The sequence below is a fragment of the Prinia subflava genome (genome assembly GCF_021018805.1).
Source record: "Prinia subflava isolate CZ2003 ecotype Zambia chromosome W unlocalized genomic scaffold, Cam_Psub_1.2 scaffold_50_NEW, whole genome shotgun sequence".
Taxonomy (NCBI): Eukaryota; Metazoa; Chordata; class Aves; order Passeriformes; family Cisticolidae; genus Prinia; species Prinia subflava.
In genome coordinates, this window is record NW_026960617.1 from 97,335 (window position 1) to 115,527 (window position 18,193).

The 18,193-nt window shown below is 38.7% G+C and overlaps 1 protein-coding gene across 5 annotated transcripts in view; it reads right to left on the minus strand.

Annotated features, from left to right (window-relative positions):
* LOC134565270 (nipped-B-like protein) overlaps positions 1 to 18,193 on the minus strand; it is a 176,912-nt gene that overhangs the window by 33,775 nt on the left and 124,944 nt on the right. For 4 of the 5 annotated variants that reach the window (XM_063424779.1, XM_063424783.1, XM_063424780.1 and 1 more), the window contains 12 exons: positions 17,390 to 17,587; positions 17,175 to 17,246; positions 17,001 to 17,090; positions 14,938 to 15,041; positions 13,340 to 13,426; positions 7,715 to 7,946; positions 7,276 to 7,427; positions 6,833 to 6,913; positions 5,657 to 5,757; positions 1,824 to 1,962; positions 1,536 to 1,618; positions 382 to 514 (listed from right to left, as the gene is read on the minus strand). In XM_063424779.1, coding sequence (XP_063280849.1) covers positions 382 to 514; positions 1,536 to 1,618; positions 1,824 to 1,962; positions 5,657 to 5,757; positions 6,833 to 6,913; positions 7,276 to 7,427; positions 7,715 to 7,946; positions 13,340 to 13,426; positions 14,938 to 15,041; positions 17,001 to 17,090; positions 17,175 to 17,246; positions 17,390 to 17,587 — 1,472 coding nt within the window. The remainder of the gene's footprint in view (positions 1 to 381; positions 515 to 1,535; positions 1,619 to 1,823; positions 1,963 to 5,656; positions 5,758 to 6,832; positions 6,914 to 7,275; positions 7,428 to 7,714; positions 7,947 to 13,339; positions 13,427 to 14,937; positions 15,042 to 17,000; positions 17,091 to 17,174; positions 17,247 to 17,389; positions 17,588 to 18,193) is intronic. The other variant, XM_063424781.1, reaches the window with a different exon arrangement.

The following is an 18,193-nucleotide window of genomic DNA, read 5'->3' on the forward strand; positions in this document are numbered from 1 at the left end:
ATTGTTGAGGTGTTCTGTGCAGGGCCAGGAGTTAGACTCAATAATCCTTGTGGGTCCCTTCTAGCTAAGCATATTCTATGGTTTTATGAATATCTAAACTTATTAGATGCTATAGAATGGCATTTTTTAATGTGGAAAATGGAGGACATTCATGAGAAACTGTATACATATGATCTTTACTAGGTTCCATATCAATGATCTTCTGATCTAAATTTTATTTTCTATGCATTATGTAATAGTGATAAATGTAAGAATATCCTTACATGCTGCATGCATGTCAACAATCAAAAAACACTCCTGTAATAGTTTGAGCTGAAATAAACAAGTGTCATTGTAATAAGGAATAAATTAATATAATAGTTAAGAACAAGTATCCCTTACCAATAGCCTTCCTAATAAGCTAAGTAGCAACTCTGCAGCTGGCCATTCTGGTTTATTGACTGTGGAAAGAAGATCTTGAATAAAGTTCTCAAACAGTGGTCTGTAATCTTCTTCCCCTTGTTTACTGCCACATCTGTTTAAATCAAAATGCATGTTTGTAAGTGAATTTAAGAGCCATTTAAGCTTTTCTTCTGATGCAAAGAGAACTAATCTTATTTTTAGCCAGAAAACCAGTTTTATGCAACTCTAAAAAAAAATCCAAAATATTAGCAGAAAAATTGTTTTTTTCCATTTATAGACAAATAGTTTAAACAGTTATCACTCCAAGTTGCACTGCAAGTAAAGCAATTAATCCAGGGTAGTAGAATTTTGTTCCTAAGGTTTTTTATTTAATGTTTTGATTAAAGTCTGCATTAACTTGAATAAACAAAGTAGGTAAAATTCTAAAGCTCAAGCTAGAGTGGGGTATTTAGAAGATGTGTCCTTAAACCTGGTCTGACTTATCTCACAGTGATAAGGCATCTCAGTATTATGGTTCCAGAAAGGAACATCAGAATGTAAAAAAAATAAAAAGATAACATACGTGATAGTGTTTCCCCTATATGTGGCATCCCTAACTTTATTTATACCAGAAGTATGCAGAGAAATGGCTAGATAGCTCATAAACAGCATTTTGGCTAAACAACAGAAATTAACATGATAAAAATCTCAGGACTTTTTCTTACAAATCCTTTGGTTACTCAGGTATGGGGGTTTTTTCCCCTGCTGAGCTGTTGACATTCCTAACTTTATCTAAATGAAAATAATTTTAGGGTTTTCATATTTTGATGACTGAAATAAACTGGTTTCATCACTTAAATATTTTACTCAACCTTCTCTTCATCATTTCACATGAGTAAAAGATCCCTGATAAAAGGATCCTATATAAATTATCAGATATTCTTAAATGTGTTCTTAAACTCTCTGCAGACTGTCTGTTCCATAAAATTTTTTTTCCAGACAGGTAGCTCTCTCAGAGATCTATAAAATATATTGTTATAAGTAACTTTATCAGTAGTCATTTAGGATTGCAAAGTGGTTTGGTTTGCCTTAAGGTGTGACATTTTATTCGGAGTTGGTTTCATCAATACACTAAAGAATGCAACAGTACTTACTTCTTAAGGAAAATAGAAAGGAAGTTTTGTGCTGTTCTCATAGCTGTTTCATACGAGTTAGTCATAAGCACATCTTGATCCACCTAAAAATAACAAGATGTATTTTTGTAATATTTTAGCATGCACAGAAATATAATTTCCAGACCAACATTTTTCATTCATCAAATAATTACAGCTGACATAAAATTAAAAGGCTTGATTACTAGAGCATCATCATAAAATATTATACTTACAAAGTCATTCCTGTAGCAAAAAAAAAAAAAATAAGGCTCTTTAAAACAAACTTACTTTTTTGTTTGATTCCTCCTCTGAATTAGAATCTTTTTCTGTCGATGGCAAATGCACCACACACTGAATAAGCTGCAGAACTAGTGCTGTTACCATCTGAATATACATAGGCTCTCCATCAGTGTCACTGCTGTTTAATCTGTTAATAAGACAGCATTAGCACTAAAACTAAACAAAACAAAACAAAAACAAAACAAAAACAAACAGATTTTTTTTGTCCTAAATAACGTCTTTCTAAAATAATAATCAAAGCTAGGAATCTGTTATACACATTTATCTTGTTATTTGCTTCTCTCTTATGCAGTGAAAGATTTGGTCTAATAAAAATGGTAAGCATTATTCTCAGGCCAGAGAGATGAACTGAAACAGCTCACAGATGGGACATCAGAGTGTCTGCGAAGTTCAGCAGCAGAAAAATCTTCAAAAACCTTTAATAATTCAAACACATCCATGCAAAGGCACTTACTAATAGGCTTATTCTGTATAATGCCATATCAATTTCCAACACAACATTAAAAAATAGACCAAGCTTTTAATAATAATTTATTACTTATATATTATTTAATGTATCTGAAATGTGCAGTAATTTTAAATAAGAAATTAGTGACCATGACCTGGACTGACTTCTACAAGAGTTACACCTATGGTAATCTCAGGTAGTGCAACAGACTATAAACTTCAGCATGCGAGAGTGTCTTTTAAGTTGGTATGACCAGCATGAATGCCCTCCACCTCACATTTCTTCCCTTCCAAGTGATTTAACCTGATAAATAGTGTGGTGTTTACTACCCATATGTACATCAACATCACTTAATGCTGCCTTAAACAATATGAAAAGGTGATAATCTCTGACATCATTATCCCTAAATTATCAAAATAATAACTGGACACAAAACAGATTGCAATTATCTTTATGAAGTTATCTCTACTTGTATAGAGAGAATATTTTCCTATAAAATTTTAGATAAGCTGCACCCTTCATGACTATAGCCACAGACAGGGAATGTCCTTCAACAACTTAGAGCTAGGACTCTAGAGATAAACAGTGCAGTCATTATGACCTTGAGACAGTAATTTCCTTATAGTAAAGGTCTCAATTCAGAGGGTATCTGAGACACTAATTTTGAAGATTTGAGAAAAGCTAAGGTTACAGTTAACAATAGATGTTGCTGATTTGACTGAAATGAATAGATAAGCTTTGCTGAAATCAGTTAAAAGTTAGAGGATGGTTCAAAGAAACCGGATTTAAGATAAGCTACCCCGGATTTAATAACTCATTGCTTGTCAAACAGAGAAACTAATCAATACAACACCAGACCTCCTGTTTCCAGAAACCCACTGAAATAGTCCTGGAAAACAGGAAACAGGGAGTTCTACCAGCCATTAATCACATCTGCATTGAAAAGGTTGAAAGTTTAGAACGAGGAAGACTCAGAAGACTCGCTTTACTTCCTCTTTTTGGTAGCCACTCCTCACAAAAGGACCACCGACCCATTTCAGGGAACAAACTACTCATGCTTAATAGCCTTTGTGTCAATTAGCATACGGAGAAGAGGAAGTGACAGGGGAATGAATATGCATTTGTATTTTGTGTATTCAACATTTTTGTAAATAAAAAGCTTTGTAATTACCTGTGATCTTTGCAGTGCACATTAGGGAGCTATCCCACGCGCTGCCCGGCGTCACAATAAACATACACTTTCTAACTTTAACTGTTAGAGAGTTTCTTGTCTGTCACAGTTGGATATTGATATTAGATCGATATTCATATTTTAATAAATCATATCTACCATTTTTGCTCCTATGGCTAACACCTTCTTATTTACTAGATCTCTTTGATGTCTATAAACAAAACAATAGGAAATACTAGGATTAAGCATTCGTGTTAACATTAGAATTGCTGAATTCAACTTCAAGGTTTCAATGAATTTCTTTTCCTGGATATTTCCTGTTCATCCACCCTGGATCAGACAACCTATTTCATTGACAACTTGTCTGTCTCCAGGGAAAAGACGTATGGAAGCAAGGAACAAAATCAACACTAAAAACAAATGTTTTAGAATAATTTGCAGTGTACAACCTCAATTTTAACTGAAATCCAGTCCAGGTCAGATTCTTTCTCTAATTTAACCTGAAACTATACTATAATTCAGAAGATGCACTGAAATCCAGCTGAAGCACTTAAAAGACAGTTAAAGTGAACTGAGTAGTTTCTAAATGAGACTCATTCAAAGGAGTATTAGATTGATTTCATGGAAAGAGTGCTCCAAGCATGTCCTCAAAAAAATTCAGCCAGAATATTCCTATTGAGCTTTAGCAATGACATTATATAAAAATCCATATAAACAGAACCAAAGAATTGTCCAAGAAAAAACCCTTTGAATTCATAACATTACAGTCATTTACATACTTAGTGAGACAGATAAGATATTGCAATTATTTTGTGTTGGGGGTTTAGGATTCGTTCTCTTGTTTCTTTCTCGAAAAGAATTTTGCCCCATATGTGTTGCTAGGAGACAATAACGACCGTGTACTTAAGAGAGACAAAAGAAGTGGCCACAGATCAGGGAAGGGGTCCAGCTGGCTACTCTCTTTTTTACCTGGGAGTTTCTCTGGGAAGGGCAGAGATGCCTCTAGAATTGGGCTGGGGGAAAGGGGTTGGGTGCAGCTTCTATCTCTCTTGTGCTCGCGGCATTTGGGGGGGAGAGAGGCTGTGGTCGTTGTGAAAAGAATTCGTCACCACTGCGGGGTTCCGTCTTCTCCTGCCTTTCTTCTACCGGGAGTGGAGCTCTGCTCCTAAGAGTAGCTATTGCACTGGGACCTCATTAACACCCTACTTCACCAAACAAAGGACCCCTCACCATCTGCTCGGGTACCTCAGGGGAAAACCCAGGATCGCCGAGCCCGTTTCCCCTCCCAGGGAGCCTGCTGTGTTCCGGAGCCGGGCTATTGCTGCCCACCCCCCTGCCGTTTCTTTGGCACTGCTCCAGGTTTTTTGCTACATTGTAGCCCCGCACCCAGTGCCTGCCGAGACGTCCCGCGTTCTCAGCTACAGCTGCGGAGTTTCTGATACATCTCATCTACCACCCCGGGATTTTGCTCGTTCCTGCCGTTCCAAGTTGCTACTTCTGAGAATCTTGCTGAGGCACCGGGATTGACTGCCTTGAGGGGTTTGTAAAGCAAGCCCCTTTCTCATCCCTTCCCGTCTCGGTCAAGCCGCCATTAACCGCGTGGTCACCAAGATCGCGCCGGAGCGCCCCCTGCAGCCACAGGAGAATCATCGCACCTGCCCTGCCCACCCGGAGCCTGCCAGCGCCCCTGCCGGCTGTGACCATAACTACAACAAAGGGGAAAGTGCCTAGAGAGAGGGAAGAGACTTGATTGGGTTTTCTGTTCTTGTTTGTTGTTACCATTGTTGTTGTTTGTTTGCCTTGTTATACATATACATACTAGTAAAGAACTGTTATTCCTTCTCCCATATCTTTGCCTGAAAGCCCCTTAATTTCAAAGTTATAATAATTTGGAGGGAAGGGAGTCATATTCTCCATTCCAAGGGAGGTTCCCACCTTCCTTGGAAGACACCTGTCTTTCAAACTAAGACATTTTGGAAGCAGGCATAAATATGATGGCATAAGAAAGTGATTGTTACAAAATACATTTGTTAGACAATTCTTCTCTCACTGTAGAGCTTTTGAAATATCAACCTCTAACAAAACATAGCTCATGGAGTAACAAATTTTTAAAGAACAAGTTAATATTGAAACCTAAAATCCTACATCTAAAAAACTATAAATGTTGCTGTCTACAAATTATCAATCTATGTCAGAATTTACCTAAAATTTCTCAAACTCCTCTTGCTGGTTGGTAGTCTTGCGAGGGAAGTGAAAATTTCTTCTAGTATTAACTGTCTATGTTTTTCATACCTGGAGAACACCTATTTAACAGTAACAGAATTGTTAAAAAATATTTATTGTTGCATAAAATATCACTGTAAAAATAGATTTTTAAAATTATATATAGAAACATACTCTTTACATGACATTTAAATAAATTATATTTAATGCACACCTTGTTTTAAATGCATTGCTTTGTTTTTTCAAAGCAAGCATTTCTTTATAAAATACATAAAACCTTTTTCAAATATAGCATTTTAAAAATCTTCAAATAGCATAAATGTGTAATAGCTCATAAAAATACCACGTTTTAATTTTTTCTGCCAATAGTACAATACACTGAAAGTCAAACAGTGTAAGGCTAAGCTATCACCAGTACAGAGCAAAAGTCTATGGTAACATACATTAAATGTGAACACATGTATAGTTTTAGAGCACATTTGAGAAAACTAAGCTTGAATATTTGCCTGACATGAAATATTAATTCAATTTATGGGATCAGGATTATAGTTTGCCTCTCCTTTTGTTCAGGCAGAATTACTTTTATAAATACTGGAGTACATAATCCTTACAAAGATGAAAAACTTTCACTTGAACAAACACATGTGTGTTGCACTACAGTTTTCCTGAAAAAAAATATTTTATCTGCCCCATGAATTTTTCACACAGTCACCTCTTCTGAGGAAAAGGACGTATTCTATTATATAGTTATATTACATATTATATAAAACTATCCTACTAGTTCTATGGCTTATACTATTGCATAAACTCTAATCTTAACAAAGGAGATAAGAAAAACCACATTGTTAAGATTTCTAAAGACAAGAAAGAACAAGTAAGAGGAAGGGATTTGTGTTTACACTTTAAACAGCATAACCAAAATTAGGTAAATTCCTTGGCTTAAGTTGGCTATTTCTTCCTATAGAGTACTCTGCAAATGGGATGAGCTCAAGTAGCTTTAATATTGTTGCTAGATTATGATACCAAACTCTAAAAACATGCAAGAATAAAATTAGTTCTAAGCTCCAATTCTCTACCAGCAAAAATACAGCCTTTGTAAATGCCCTAATAACTCTCAGAAGAAAATGAAACTACTGCAAATTAACAATTACTTACTGCAGTCACTAATTTGATGGCACATAGCTGTAGTTCACTGACATTTTCTACAAAGAAAGGTGTTATTCCCATAGATGATATCTATCAACAGAAAGAAGTTATTGTAACTGTTATTGTAATTGTATAGTCGACTATTAAACTGATATTTATGCTTTTTCACAAGTAGATTATCATTCATCAGGTAAGGTATTCAACAACATGTATTCAGATGGTTTACAAATAAAGTTATTAAAGAATATTTTAATACAATCAGATTCAACTTTTCATACGTGTATAATAAAAGCCATTTAAGATGTGAACATTACTACAGAACTACTCACTTCTGTTAATAATTCAAAAGTTCGTACCGGTTTCACATTTCATGTCATTGAGACAATTACACTACAGTCTCTCTGGAAAAAGAAAAAAAATTCTCAGACAAAAATTTTTCTGATAAAACTTACTTGAAGAATAGTTGTATCAGTGAGAAGCTGTATCTCCAGCAACTCTGACAAACTGCTGACAATGTCACAAACTTTGTTATATAACATCACTATAACTCTTTGCTTGTGGGTGGAACACTTAGCACGTTTTGCTTTTGAACTTAAAACACCACCTAGAAAATAAAAAATATCTTTAATTATTTCAGTATTTCACATCAGATATTAGAAAGTTCATCATCTTCCTCAAAAAATGTCTCCAAAAAAAGTCAACGACTACAGCTTTGTAAATGAAATTTCTTACAAAAGAAAAACTATTTAGTAAAATCAGCTGGAAAGCAAATATTTCATATTTTCATAATTGCTTTGAATTCTGGATCCAAGATTCTTAAAACCATTCTTGAATACCTGCACCTCAAGATATGCATAGGACAACAAAATGCAAAACATTTAGCATACTAACCACCATGAGGATCCACTCTATACACAGGATCATACTGAGGATAAAGAGTGTTCTGCAAATGAAATTTTGTGTATTGAATAACTCTTTCTATTATGTCTTCAATATATACAGCTTTGGGCATATTTGGTGATGTCATAATATTGATAGCAGTAAGACAAGCATCAGCAGATTTTGTCACTCTCTCCATAATAAGATCTCTCCATAATCTCTCCTCATCTTCAGTGTCATTGTTCTGTAACAGGTGATAGAAAAGAAGATAGTGTGAACAAGAAGTTAATTTTTTTTTCCTTACCAAGTAAAAGATAACATTATTTTAATATACTAACATACACATACAAAATGCAGTATTACCTTTATCATACAAAAATAGTTTGGTTTAGAAATCAACAAATGTTTGTTTTACTAGCAAAAGGTTTGTAACCCTAAGTTCACACAACCACAGAATTAGTAGGTTGGAAGCAACCTTCAAGATCATCGAGTCCAACCCATGCCCTAACACCTCAACTAAACCATGGCACTGAGTGCCACATCCAGTCTTTTTTTAAACACATCCAGGGATGGCGACTCCACCACTTCCCCGGGCAGGCTATTCCAGTACTTTATTACACTCTCTGTGAAAAACTTCTTCCTAATATCCAACTTATATTTTCCTTGATGCAGCTTGAGACTGTGTCCTCTCGTTCTGTCAGTTGTTGCCCGGAGAAAGAGACCAACCCCCACCTGACTACAACCACCCTTCAGGAAGTTGTAGAGAGTGATAAGGTCACATCCGAGTCTCCTTTTCTCCAGGCTAAACAACCCCAGCTCCCTCAGTCGTTCCTCATAGGGCTTGTGTTCCAAGCCCCTCACCAGCTTTGTTGCCCTCCTCTGGACACACTCAATGTCCTTCTTAAACTAAAGGGCCCAGAACTGGACACAGTACTCAAGGTGCGGCCTCACCAGTGCCGTGTACAAGGGAAGAATGACCTCCCTGCTCCTGCTGGCCACGCTGTTCCTGATACAGGCCAGGAGGCCATTGGCCTTCTTGGCCACCAGGGCACACTGCTGGCTCATGTTCAGCTGGCTGTTGACCAGTACCCCCAGGTCCTTCTCTGCCTGGGCACTGTCCAGCCACACCGTCCCCAGCCTATACCGCTGCAGGGGGTTTTTGAGGCCAAAATGCAGGACTCGGCACTTGGACTTAATAAACTTCATCCCATTGGACTCTGTCCATCCATCCAACCATTCCAGGTCTCTCTGCAGAGCCCTCCTACCTTCCAACAGATCAACACATGCTCCCAGCTTAGTGTCATCTGCAAATTTACTAATGAGACTCAATCCCCTCATCCATGTCATCAATGAAGATACTGAATAAAACAGGCTCCAGCACAGATCCCTGAGGGACACCACTGGTGACTGGCTGCCAGCTGGATGCTGCACCATTCACCACCACTCTCTGGGCTTGGCCATCCAGCCAGTTCCTAACCCAGCAAAGAGTGCTCCTGTCCAAGCCGTGGGCTGCCAGCTTATCTAGGAGTATGCTGTGGGAGACAGTGTCAAAGGCCTTGCTGAAGTCCAAATAGACAACATCCACAGCCTTTCCTGCATCCACCAGGCGGGTTACTTGGTCATAAAAGGAGATCAGGTTGGTCAAACACAATCTACCCCTCCTAAACCCATGCTGGCTGGGTCTGATACCCTGGCCGTCTTGCAAGTGCTGCATGATAATACTCAGTATAAACTGCTCCATAACCTTACCAGGAACTGAGGTCAGGCTAACTGGCCTATAATTACCAGGATCCTCCTTTCTACCCTTTCTATGAATAGGAATCACATTGGCCAGCTTCCAGTAATCTGGAACCTCACCAGTGAGCCAGGACTGTTGGTAAGTGATGGAGAGTGGCTTTGCAAGCTCATCTGCCAACTCCCTCATCACCCTGGGATGGATCCCATCTGGGCCCATAGATTTATGAATATCCAAACATCTCAACAGTTCTCTGACTACCTCCTCCTGAATAATGGGGGGACCATTCAGCTCCCTGACACCATTTACCAACTCAAGAGGACAATTGTCCTAAAGGCTAGTCTTCCCACTAAAAACTGAGGCAAAGAAGGCGTTAAGCACCTCTGCCTTCTCCTCATCTACAGTTACTAAGTTCCCTCCTGCATATAATAAAGGACAAAAGTTGGTCTTACCCCTCCTTTAATCATTAATATATTTGTAAAAACATTTCTTATTATCCTTTACAGAAGTTGCCATTTTAAGTTCAAACTGAGCTTTGGCTTCCCTAATTCTTTTCCTACATGCTCTAGTAGCCCCCTTAAATATTTTCCAAGAGACCTGACCTTCCTTCCAAAGACGATACATCCTCTTTTTGTTCCTAAGTTCCTTCAAAACCTCCATGCCCAGCCAGGCTGGACGTTTGCCTCCTGGGCTCCTCTTTTGGCACACAGGGACAGTCTATTCCTGTGCCTTCAAGATCTCTGTTTTGAAGCACGTCCACCTTTCCTGAACTCCTTTGTTTTTAAGGACTGCTTCCCAAGGAACTCTTTGGATAATCCTCCTAAATAGGCCAAAGTCTGCCCTCCGAAAGTCCAATGTAGAAGTCTTATTGATATTCCTCCTGACTTCACCAGTTATCAAGAATTCTATAATTTCGTGATCACTGTGCCCCAACCAGACTCCAACCACCACAACTTCCACCAGCCCATCTCTATTTACAAACAACAGATCTAACATAGTCACTCCCCTGGTGGGCTCACCCACCAGCTGTGACAAAAAGTTGTCCTCCACACACTCTAAAAATTTCCTGGACTGCCTTTTTTCTGCTGTATTAAGTTCCCAGCAGATGTCTGGCAGGTTGAAGTCACCTACAAGAACAAGGGCTGGTGATCCTGAAACATTCTCCAGCTGCTTATAGAATAAGTTGTCCACCTCTTCTTCCTGGTTGGGTGGACCATAGCAGACTCCCAGCAAGATATCAGCCTTGCTGATCTTCCTCTTAATTCTTACCCACAGACATTCAATTTCATCATCATTAATTTCAACAATCATAGCATCAAAACCCTCCCTAATATAAAGGGCCACCCCTCCACCTCTTCTCCCTTTCCTATCTCTTCTGAAGAGCTTGTAGCCATCCAGTGCAGTGCTCCAGCTATGTGAGTCATCCCACCATGTTTCCATGATGGCGACTACATCATAGCACCGCTGCTGCACCATGGCTTCCAGCTCTCCTTGTTTGTTACCCATGCTGCGTGCATTAGTATACATGCACTTCAGCTTGGCTGCTGATTTCAGCCCTAACTCAGGTTTGTCACCCTTGGGCCTGCTTCCAGCTAGCCCAGCTGCGTCCCCTTCCCCCTTTAAACCTAGTTTAAAGCCCTCTCAACAAGTTCTGCCAGTTCATTAGCTAAAATTCTTTTGCCTTTAACAGAAAGATGGAACCCATCTGATTTAAGCAGGCCAGGTGCAATAAAAGTTGCCCCATGATCAAAGAATTCAAAAATCTGCCAATAACACCAACCCTTGAGCCACTTGTTGATAATGTGAGTTCTATTCCTTTCACTGTTCTTCTCAGCCACCAAATGGACTGAGGAGAAAACTATCTGTGCCCCTGTCCTATTAATCATCTGACCTAGTGCCCTAAAATCCCTTTTAATTGTCCTGATACTCCTCTTTTCAATCTCATCATTGCCAGCCTGGAGTATCAGCAGTGGGTAATAGTCAGAGGGCTGAATCAGCCCAGGGAGTCTCTCAGTAATGTTCCCTATCTGGGCCCCAGGGAAGCAGCAGACCTTACTGTGGGATGGATCCGGTCGACATATGGGGCCTTCTGTTCCCCTCAGAAGGGAGTCACCCACTATGACTACCCTTCTTTTCTTTTTGATGTTAGATGTGGTGATCTGTCTTCCAGATGAATCATAATTAGGAGGCAGATAATTTTCTTCTAAATCATCTGGCTGACTCTCTAGATCCAGGAGCTCATACCTATTCTGAAGTGGCACCTGGCTAGGGGGATCAGGGTCTGGAGGAATTTTTATTATTACCTCCCCGAACAGGGACCCATTCCCACTCCCCTTCATCTACCAGGTGTCCTTCTACTGCCTGACAACGGGAGGCATAGGAGTCCTCTGGCTCTTGGTGGGCCTCCCTCAAGGACAGAAAGGCTGAACTCCACCAATCTATTTCCCTTACAGTTTCCCTGATACTCCTTAGTCTTTCAACTTCCTCTCTAAGTTCAGCCACCAGTGAAAGGAGATCATTCACCTGTTCACACCCCAGGCAGGTTTCCTCCGCAACACCCCCTGAAAACATTGATAAGCTGAAACACTCCACACAGGAATGGGTCTGTACAGAAACATCCTTTTTGGAGGGTCCCATTTGGTTGCATTCACTTGTACTAACTACACTTTTGGATCGTGTAGAAACCATTACATACAGAAACCCCAAAACCAACCAACTAACAGAAACACCGGAATCAACCAACAGCAAACCTTACAATCAGGGAAACCTGCAACCCCGCCTGCTTGCCCTGCCTGCGCAAACTGCCACGCAAACTGCCACGCCCTCAGAGTTGTGCCACGCTCCTGTTTGCCGGCTCCTGTTCGCCACGCTCCAGGTCACCACGCTCCCTAGAGGCCTCTTACAATCAGCCTCTCAATCACCTCACAATTGCCAGAGGAAACCTCACCCTCCTCCTGCCTGAGTCACAGGTGCCAAGTTACAGGTCTTCAAGATCTCACTGTGTTCTGGTAAAACACAAAGAAGCTTTCTGTGTATCATTAGGAAGCACTATGAAGGAAGACTCACATTCTCTACTTAAGAATGATGTACCTTAATCAAAATCTAAACTCTTCAGTGGCCTATACATACCAGTCTAATTGATCAGTCTAATTTTTGCCACTAGAGAGAATTCTTACACAAAAAGATTAAGTCACACAAAACTCATGAGAATAGAACTTTCTCCAGAGACCAACTCATCTATATCAATGGGTTTAAAACATGTCTTATCAAATATGACCATATAAGCACTCAATCATCCTTGGGGGTCCTTTCCAACTCAGCATATTCTGTGATTTAGATTTAGCACAGGGTATGGAATCTGTATTTCTGTGTTTGCACAAGTTATAAAACATACATGAGGTTAATTATGACCACACAGCACTACTGAAATATTGTAATAATGTTATTAATAGCAAAACCAGGTGACATTTTTAATAACTTCTCTGGTACAGAGAAAAGTAATCTTTCTTGCCTGTATAAAAGCACAGGCTGTTATATTTCTTCCACTGTGGAAGGAATGTTTTATGGACACGTAGAAAAGTAGAAAAAAAGCCCAATAGTGTGAGTTACACCAGTTACCGTGACTATTTCAGGATGAAACTATAATATTTAAAATTAGGTCCAAAGATAACTTAATTGCTCCAAATACATTTACTATAACAAAATATACTGAAATAATATAAGCAATAGAATTTTACTTCAAATCTTAAAATTTGGCAATCTTTTAAGCACATACATATTAAATCAGGGATTCCTTTCACAGACACACGCAGTATTTGAAACTATCACTATTTGAAACTATCACGATATGGGACTCAAGTGAAGAAAACACAGTGGTGAGAAAAGATAATTTGAAAACTCACATGGTTAAGTAACGTGGAAAGCTTTGATCCATCTTGAATATTCTTCTCCAAAATATTCAATACTTTTACTGTTTTATCTGTTGAGAGCTAAAACAAGAAACAAAACACATCAAACAACTGTAGGAACATAAAGGCTTCCACATTGCGGAAAAAAAGTCCAATCTAAGTATTGGATCTTGATTTGTCAGGTTTCTGACACAGCATGATTTAGAATGCTGATAATAGAATTAAACTAATGAAAATTTGTTCTAAGACTGCAAACTTCATTTTCAACCAAGAATATACAGAGAAATGTATTTAAAATTGCATAACTGTAATTAATGTTGTATAGTTATACGCTTTTGCATTTGCTTCTTGAAACAGAAACTTACCAAATCCGAGTATCAATCCCAAATTCTAGCTGACTATATAGATCTTTATTAAGACAAAATCCAAGTTCTATGGACAAGCAGAAAAAAAAATCCCTGATACTTGAGTTCTAATAAAAAGGAAACATATTCTCAATAACTATGTTAATTTTAAAAAACTAGTATGTTGAAAAAAGTAACTCAAATTCACTTGCTGATGTTCTACAGAATTGTGATTAAATAATCTGTACAATATGCTAAACTCCAGGAGAACCAGTTTCATTCATCCAGATACTATTGGTGCTCACCTTTAGAAGCAACAAAATTCTGATTTTATGCATACGTGTAAGTATGTATGTGAAAAAAACAGGTAACAGAGGTTAAGGGTGAGAACTATCAGGAATCAGAAACACTCAGGCTAATACCATGCTACAAAGGAAGGTAGAGAGAACAAAGAAAGAGCCATGAAGAACATCTAAATCTCAGACTAAAGAAAACTCTTCAGAGTGACTTGTATAAGTGGCTTCACAGACACTTCATAAACATAATAAATGGTCATGAGGAGGTAGAGTAAGAATTTAATACAAGACTGCCCAAAGCCAGTAGTTCTAGGAAGATAAGGAAAGCAAGAGTACTGTTTCTAAAGGTGTGACACCAACAGTTTGTGCCAACAGAAAGTTCCCTTGAACAGAAGTTGGGAAGAGAATGGCAAAGAAATCACAATATGCAGTCTACAAAAAGTAATCTTATTATCAGCTTGAGCATTAAATCTTTTAAGTTTGAAAGGACTTAGGAGAGAAGAAGGTAGTGGGCAACTCAGTGTGATGCTGGATGGACATCAGATATTTACATTGCACTAATGGCATATATCAGCAAGGGTGGATTTTTTGACTTTGCCAGCAGGTTCTGTTTTACTGTGGTTGCTCAACAGTAGCTGTAAGGAGGAAATTATGTGCTTTTGTGAAAGTAGATTAATTATTAGATTTTACTGCTCGAGCATGTGTTACCTATTGGCATATAGTGCTCTGAGTCAGCCCTAACACAGAGGACCATTTAACAATAATGTCTTGGCTTCAGAGACAGTAACAGTTAAGATGTGGTAACTTTTTAAGCACTTCAGCAGAAGCACAACTGTTCACAGTATTTGTCACAGATACACCTGAAGAAGGTGGAATACTAGAGGGGGCACAAGTTTTTGTATGTTTAACAAAATTAAATGTTCAAAAAGAGTTAAATACTATGAAAATGTACCTTGTCCATAATGCCCATTGCCTTGATTTTTGCAGATTCACTACCCAACTCACTAAGCTGATGCTTTCCCAGTAGCAGTTCTTGTGGAATCTCATCATCATCACCTTAAAAGAAATTAATTAAAAATTAACAATCACATTTCTAATAAGACTTCAAGGAAACTAGTATTTTACAGTCAATATGAAAAAGCCAACTGAAGAAAAAGAACTCATTTTCCAAAAAGCTAGCATATCATACATAGTTCCATCTGATGAGGACTGATGATGACTTTTGGTTGTGTTAAAATGACTACTTGTTAAATATGACTGAAAGTCATAGATTAAGAATATTTTTAATCCAAGGTTGTAGACACCATAGCTGTAGTGATTTGCTTATTATGTTGCTCCCTTTGTTCTAGTTCTAAAAAATTAACGAATGATCTGTTATCCATTTCAAAATAAAGCCATGATGGTCAACCTGAACTACTTCATCGGACACATGCTAAACTGGCTTAGTTTCTACTGAAATGGATAAGGAGCATATAGTGATTCAGTGCCCCATCCATAAGAGAATAAGCACTCTGCTGCTGAATTGAATAATCAATCTCTGTTGGGCCAAAGGCCACAACAGATGCATAATTATGTGCCTCAGAAATTACTGGTGTATTTGGTGTGTATATCTAAGTTTTGTTAGAGGGGGGACTACAGGGGTGGCTTCTGTGAGAAGCTGCTGGAAGCTTCCCCCATGATTAACAGAGCCAATGCCAGCTGGCTCCAGGATGGACTTGCCACTGGCTAAGCCTGGGTCAATCAGAGAGGGCAGTGATGCCTTGGGGATAACGTAGTTAAGAAGAAAAAGAAGTTATTGCGCAGATGAAACTGGGGCCAGAGGAGAGTGGGGTGAGAATATGTGAGAGGAACAACTCTGCAGACACCAAGGTCAGTGCAGAAGGAGGGACAGGAAGTGCTCCAGGTGCTGGAGCTGAGATTCCCCTGCATCCCGTGGTGGAAGACCATGGTGAAGCAGCTGTGCCCTTGCAGCCCAGGGAAGGCCACAGGGATGCAGAGATCCACCTGCGGCCTGTGTAGGAGCCCATGCTGGAGCAGGGGATGCCTGAGAGGAGGCTGTGACCCCGTGAGATGCCTGTGCTAGAGCAGGGTCCTGGCAGGGACCTGCGGGAAGAGGAGCCCACACTGGAGCAGATTTCCTGGTAGGACTTGTGACTCTGTCAGGGACCCATACTGGAGCAGGCTGTGCCTGAAACCGACCTCATGTAAGAGTGATCTATGTTGCAGCAGTTTGTGGAGAACTGTAGCCCTTAGGAAGGACCCATCTTGGAGAAGTTCATGGAGAACTGTCTCCCATGGGAGGGACCCCATGCTGGAGCAGGGGAAGGACTCCAACTCCTCTCCCTGAGAAGTGGCAGGAACAATGGGCAATGAACTGACCATAAACCCCATTCCTCTTCCCCTGTGCCACTGGGAAGGAGGAGGCAGAGCTGAGAAAGTGGGGGGAAGGTGTTTTTAAGGTCTTACTTTACTTCTCATTATTCTGCTCTGATTTTGTTAGCAATAAATTCAATTAATACCTCTAATTTAAGCCCGTTTTGCCCGTGATGGTATTTGATGAGGGATGTCTGGGTCCTTATCTCAACCCATGAACTCTTTGTTAAATTTTCTCTCCCCTGTCCAGCTGTGGAGGGGAGTGAGAGAGAGGCTTTGGTGGGTTCCTGACATCCAGCCATCTTATGTTAGCATTCTTTACAAAGATGCATTTGACAGAAGATACCCTAATGATGTCCCAAAGTGGTATCCTTCCCACTGAAGGGACTATTATTTGTTTCATTGTGATTTTTGTCTTTTGGATTCTGCAGGGAGGAAGGAGGATATTCTTCCTGTAGTAGCAAATGAAATTGGAAAGGTAAAGGCCTCCACTAAAGGTAGAAGGCATATAAATGCAGTATATTGCAGTGTGTTTCACAGGCTATTAAATCACAAAGAAGGAAGTTTGAAAATACAGAGATGCAAATTCCTTTCTTGTGTTTTTAACTGGGGGAAGTATTTTGAAAATTTTTGCCATATTACCAAAAGCTGTAAAATCCATGTCTTCTAAATTTTCCAAAATATTCTCTATTGAAGCAGCAAATCTTTTGAAAGTAGAAGAATCCATCATTTCTGGTGAAAAAGAAATTTATATATAATTATTTTATATACAAACCAGAAAATACAAACTATAGAAAATAAATATTTTAAAATTACCTTCAGGTGTTAGTTTAGGTTCATAAGCTTTCCTCTTCTTTTGTTTTTCTTTTTTCTTCATTTTTCTAGCTACTAATTAAGAGAATAAAGGATTATTTACACTTTTTATGCTTATATTCAATATTGCATGTGAAGATGTTTATTTAAAATGTTTAACATATCCTTTAAAAATGCACTAGTATTATAGAAGAATTTTTTTTAAAACAATCAGTTACCCTCACTGAGGCTAGGAAGAGGAGAATAATCATCCATCTCAGAGTCATTGGGACTGCGATTACGATAACGGCCACTACCAGAAGCCCTCCTTCCTTCATGACAATAACCACTTCTCCTATGATCACCAGAACTTCTTCTATCATGTTCTTCATACTCCCAAGCTTCATCTCTATCCTTTTTATGTCTTTTACGAGAAGCTAGAAATAAAATGCATTTTCATTATAAGGACAAAAATTCAACTTTTAATAGTTCAAAATTATACATTTGCAAGTTAAACACTCATATAGATGTTTTGTAAAACAAGCAAACACTAAAACTATCATATAAAAATCTGTTATGGCATTATTCTAGCAATTTCTTTTGAACTACATGAAAAATAGGAAAGATGAGCAAAAATTAAAAAAAAATACAGGGCATTTGTCATTTTATACAAAGTCAGAAAAGTAGAACAAATCAAAATAAGTTGCATCCTTTTATAACAGAACACTAAGGTTGTCTAAATTCTGACTATTATTGGGTGTCCATGTTCCAATTCAGTGATTGCTTTGCCCATCTAACACAGTGAGTTCCAATGAGACTTGGTAACCTAGTTACTTAAAGATAGTCTGTTTTGCCAAGACAACTAAATTTTTATCTTGATATATATTGCAGGAGATTCAGTGTAAAGGAGAAAGCTGGAGTCACAATCTTGGGCCAGGCAGCAAGTATATACCACAGAAGGTTATTAAAATCAGTTTGCAATCAGGACCAAAAAGCCTTGCACAACTGAATGTTGAAAAACTGGGATAAATGTTCTATACAAA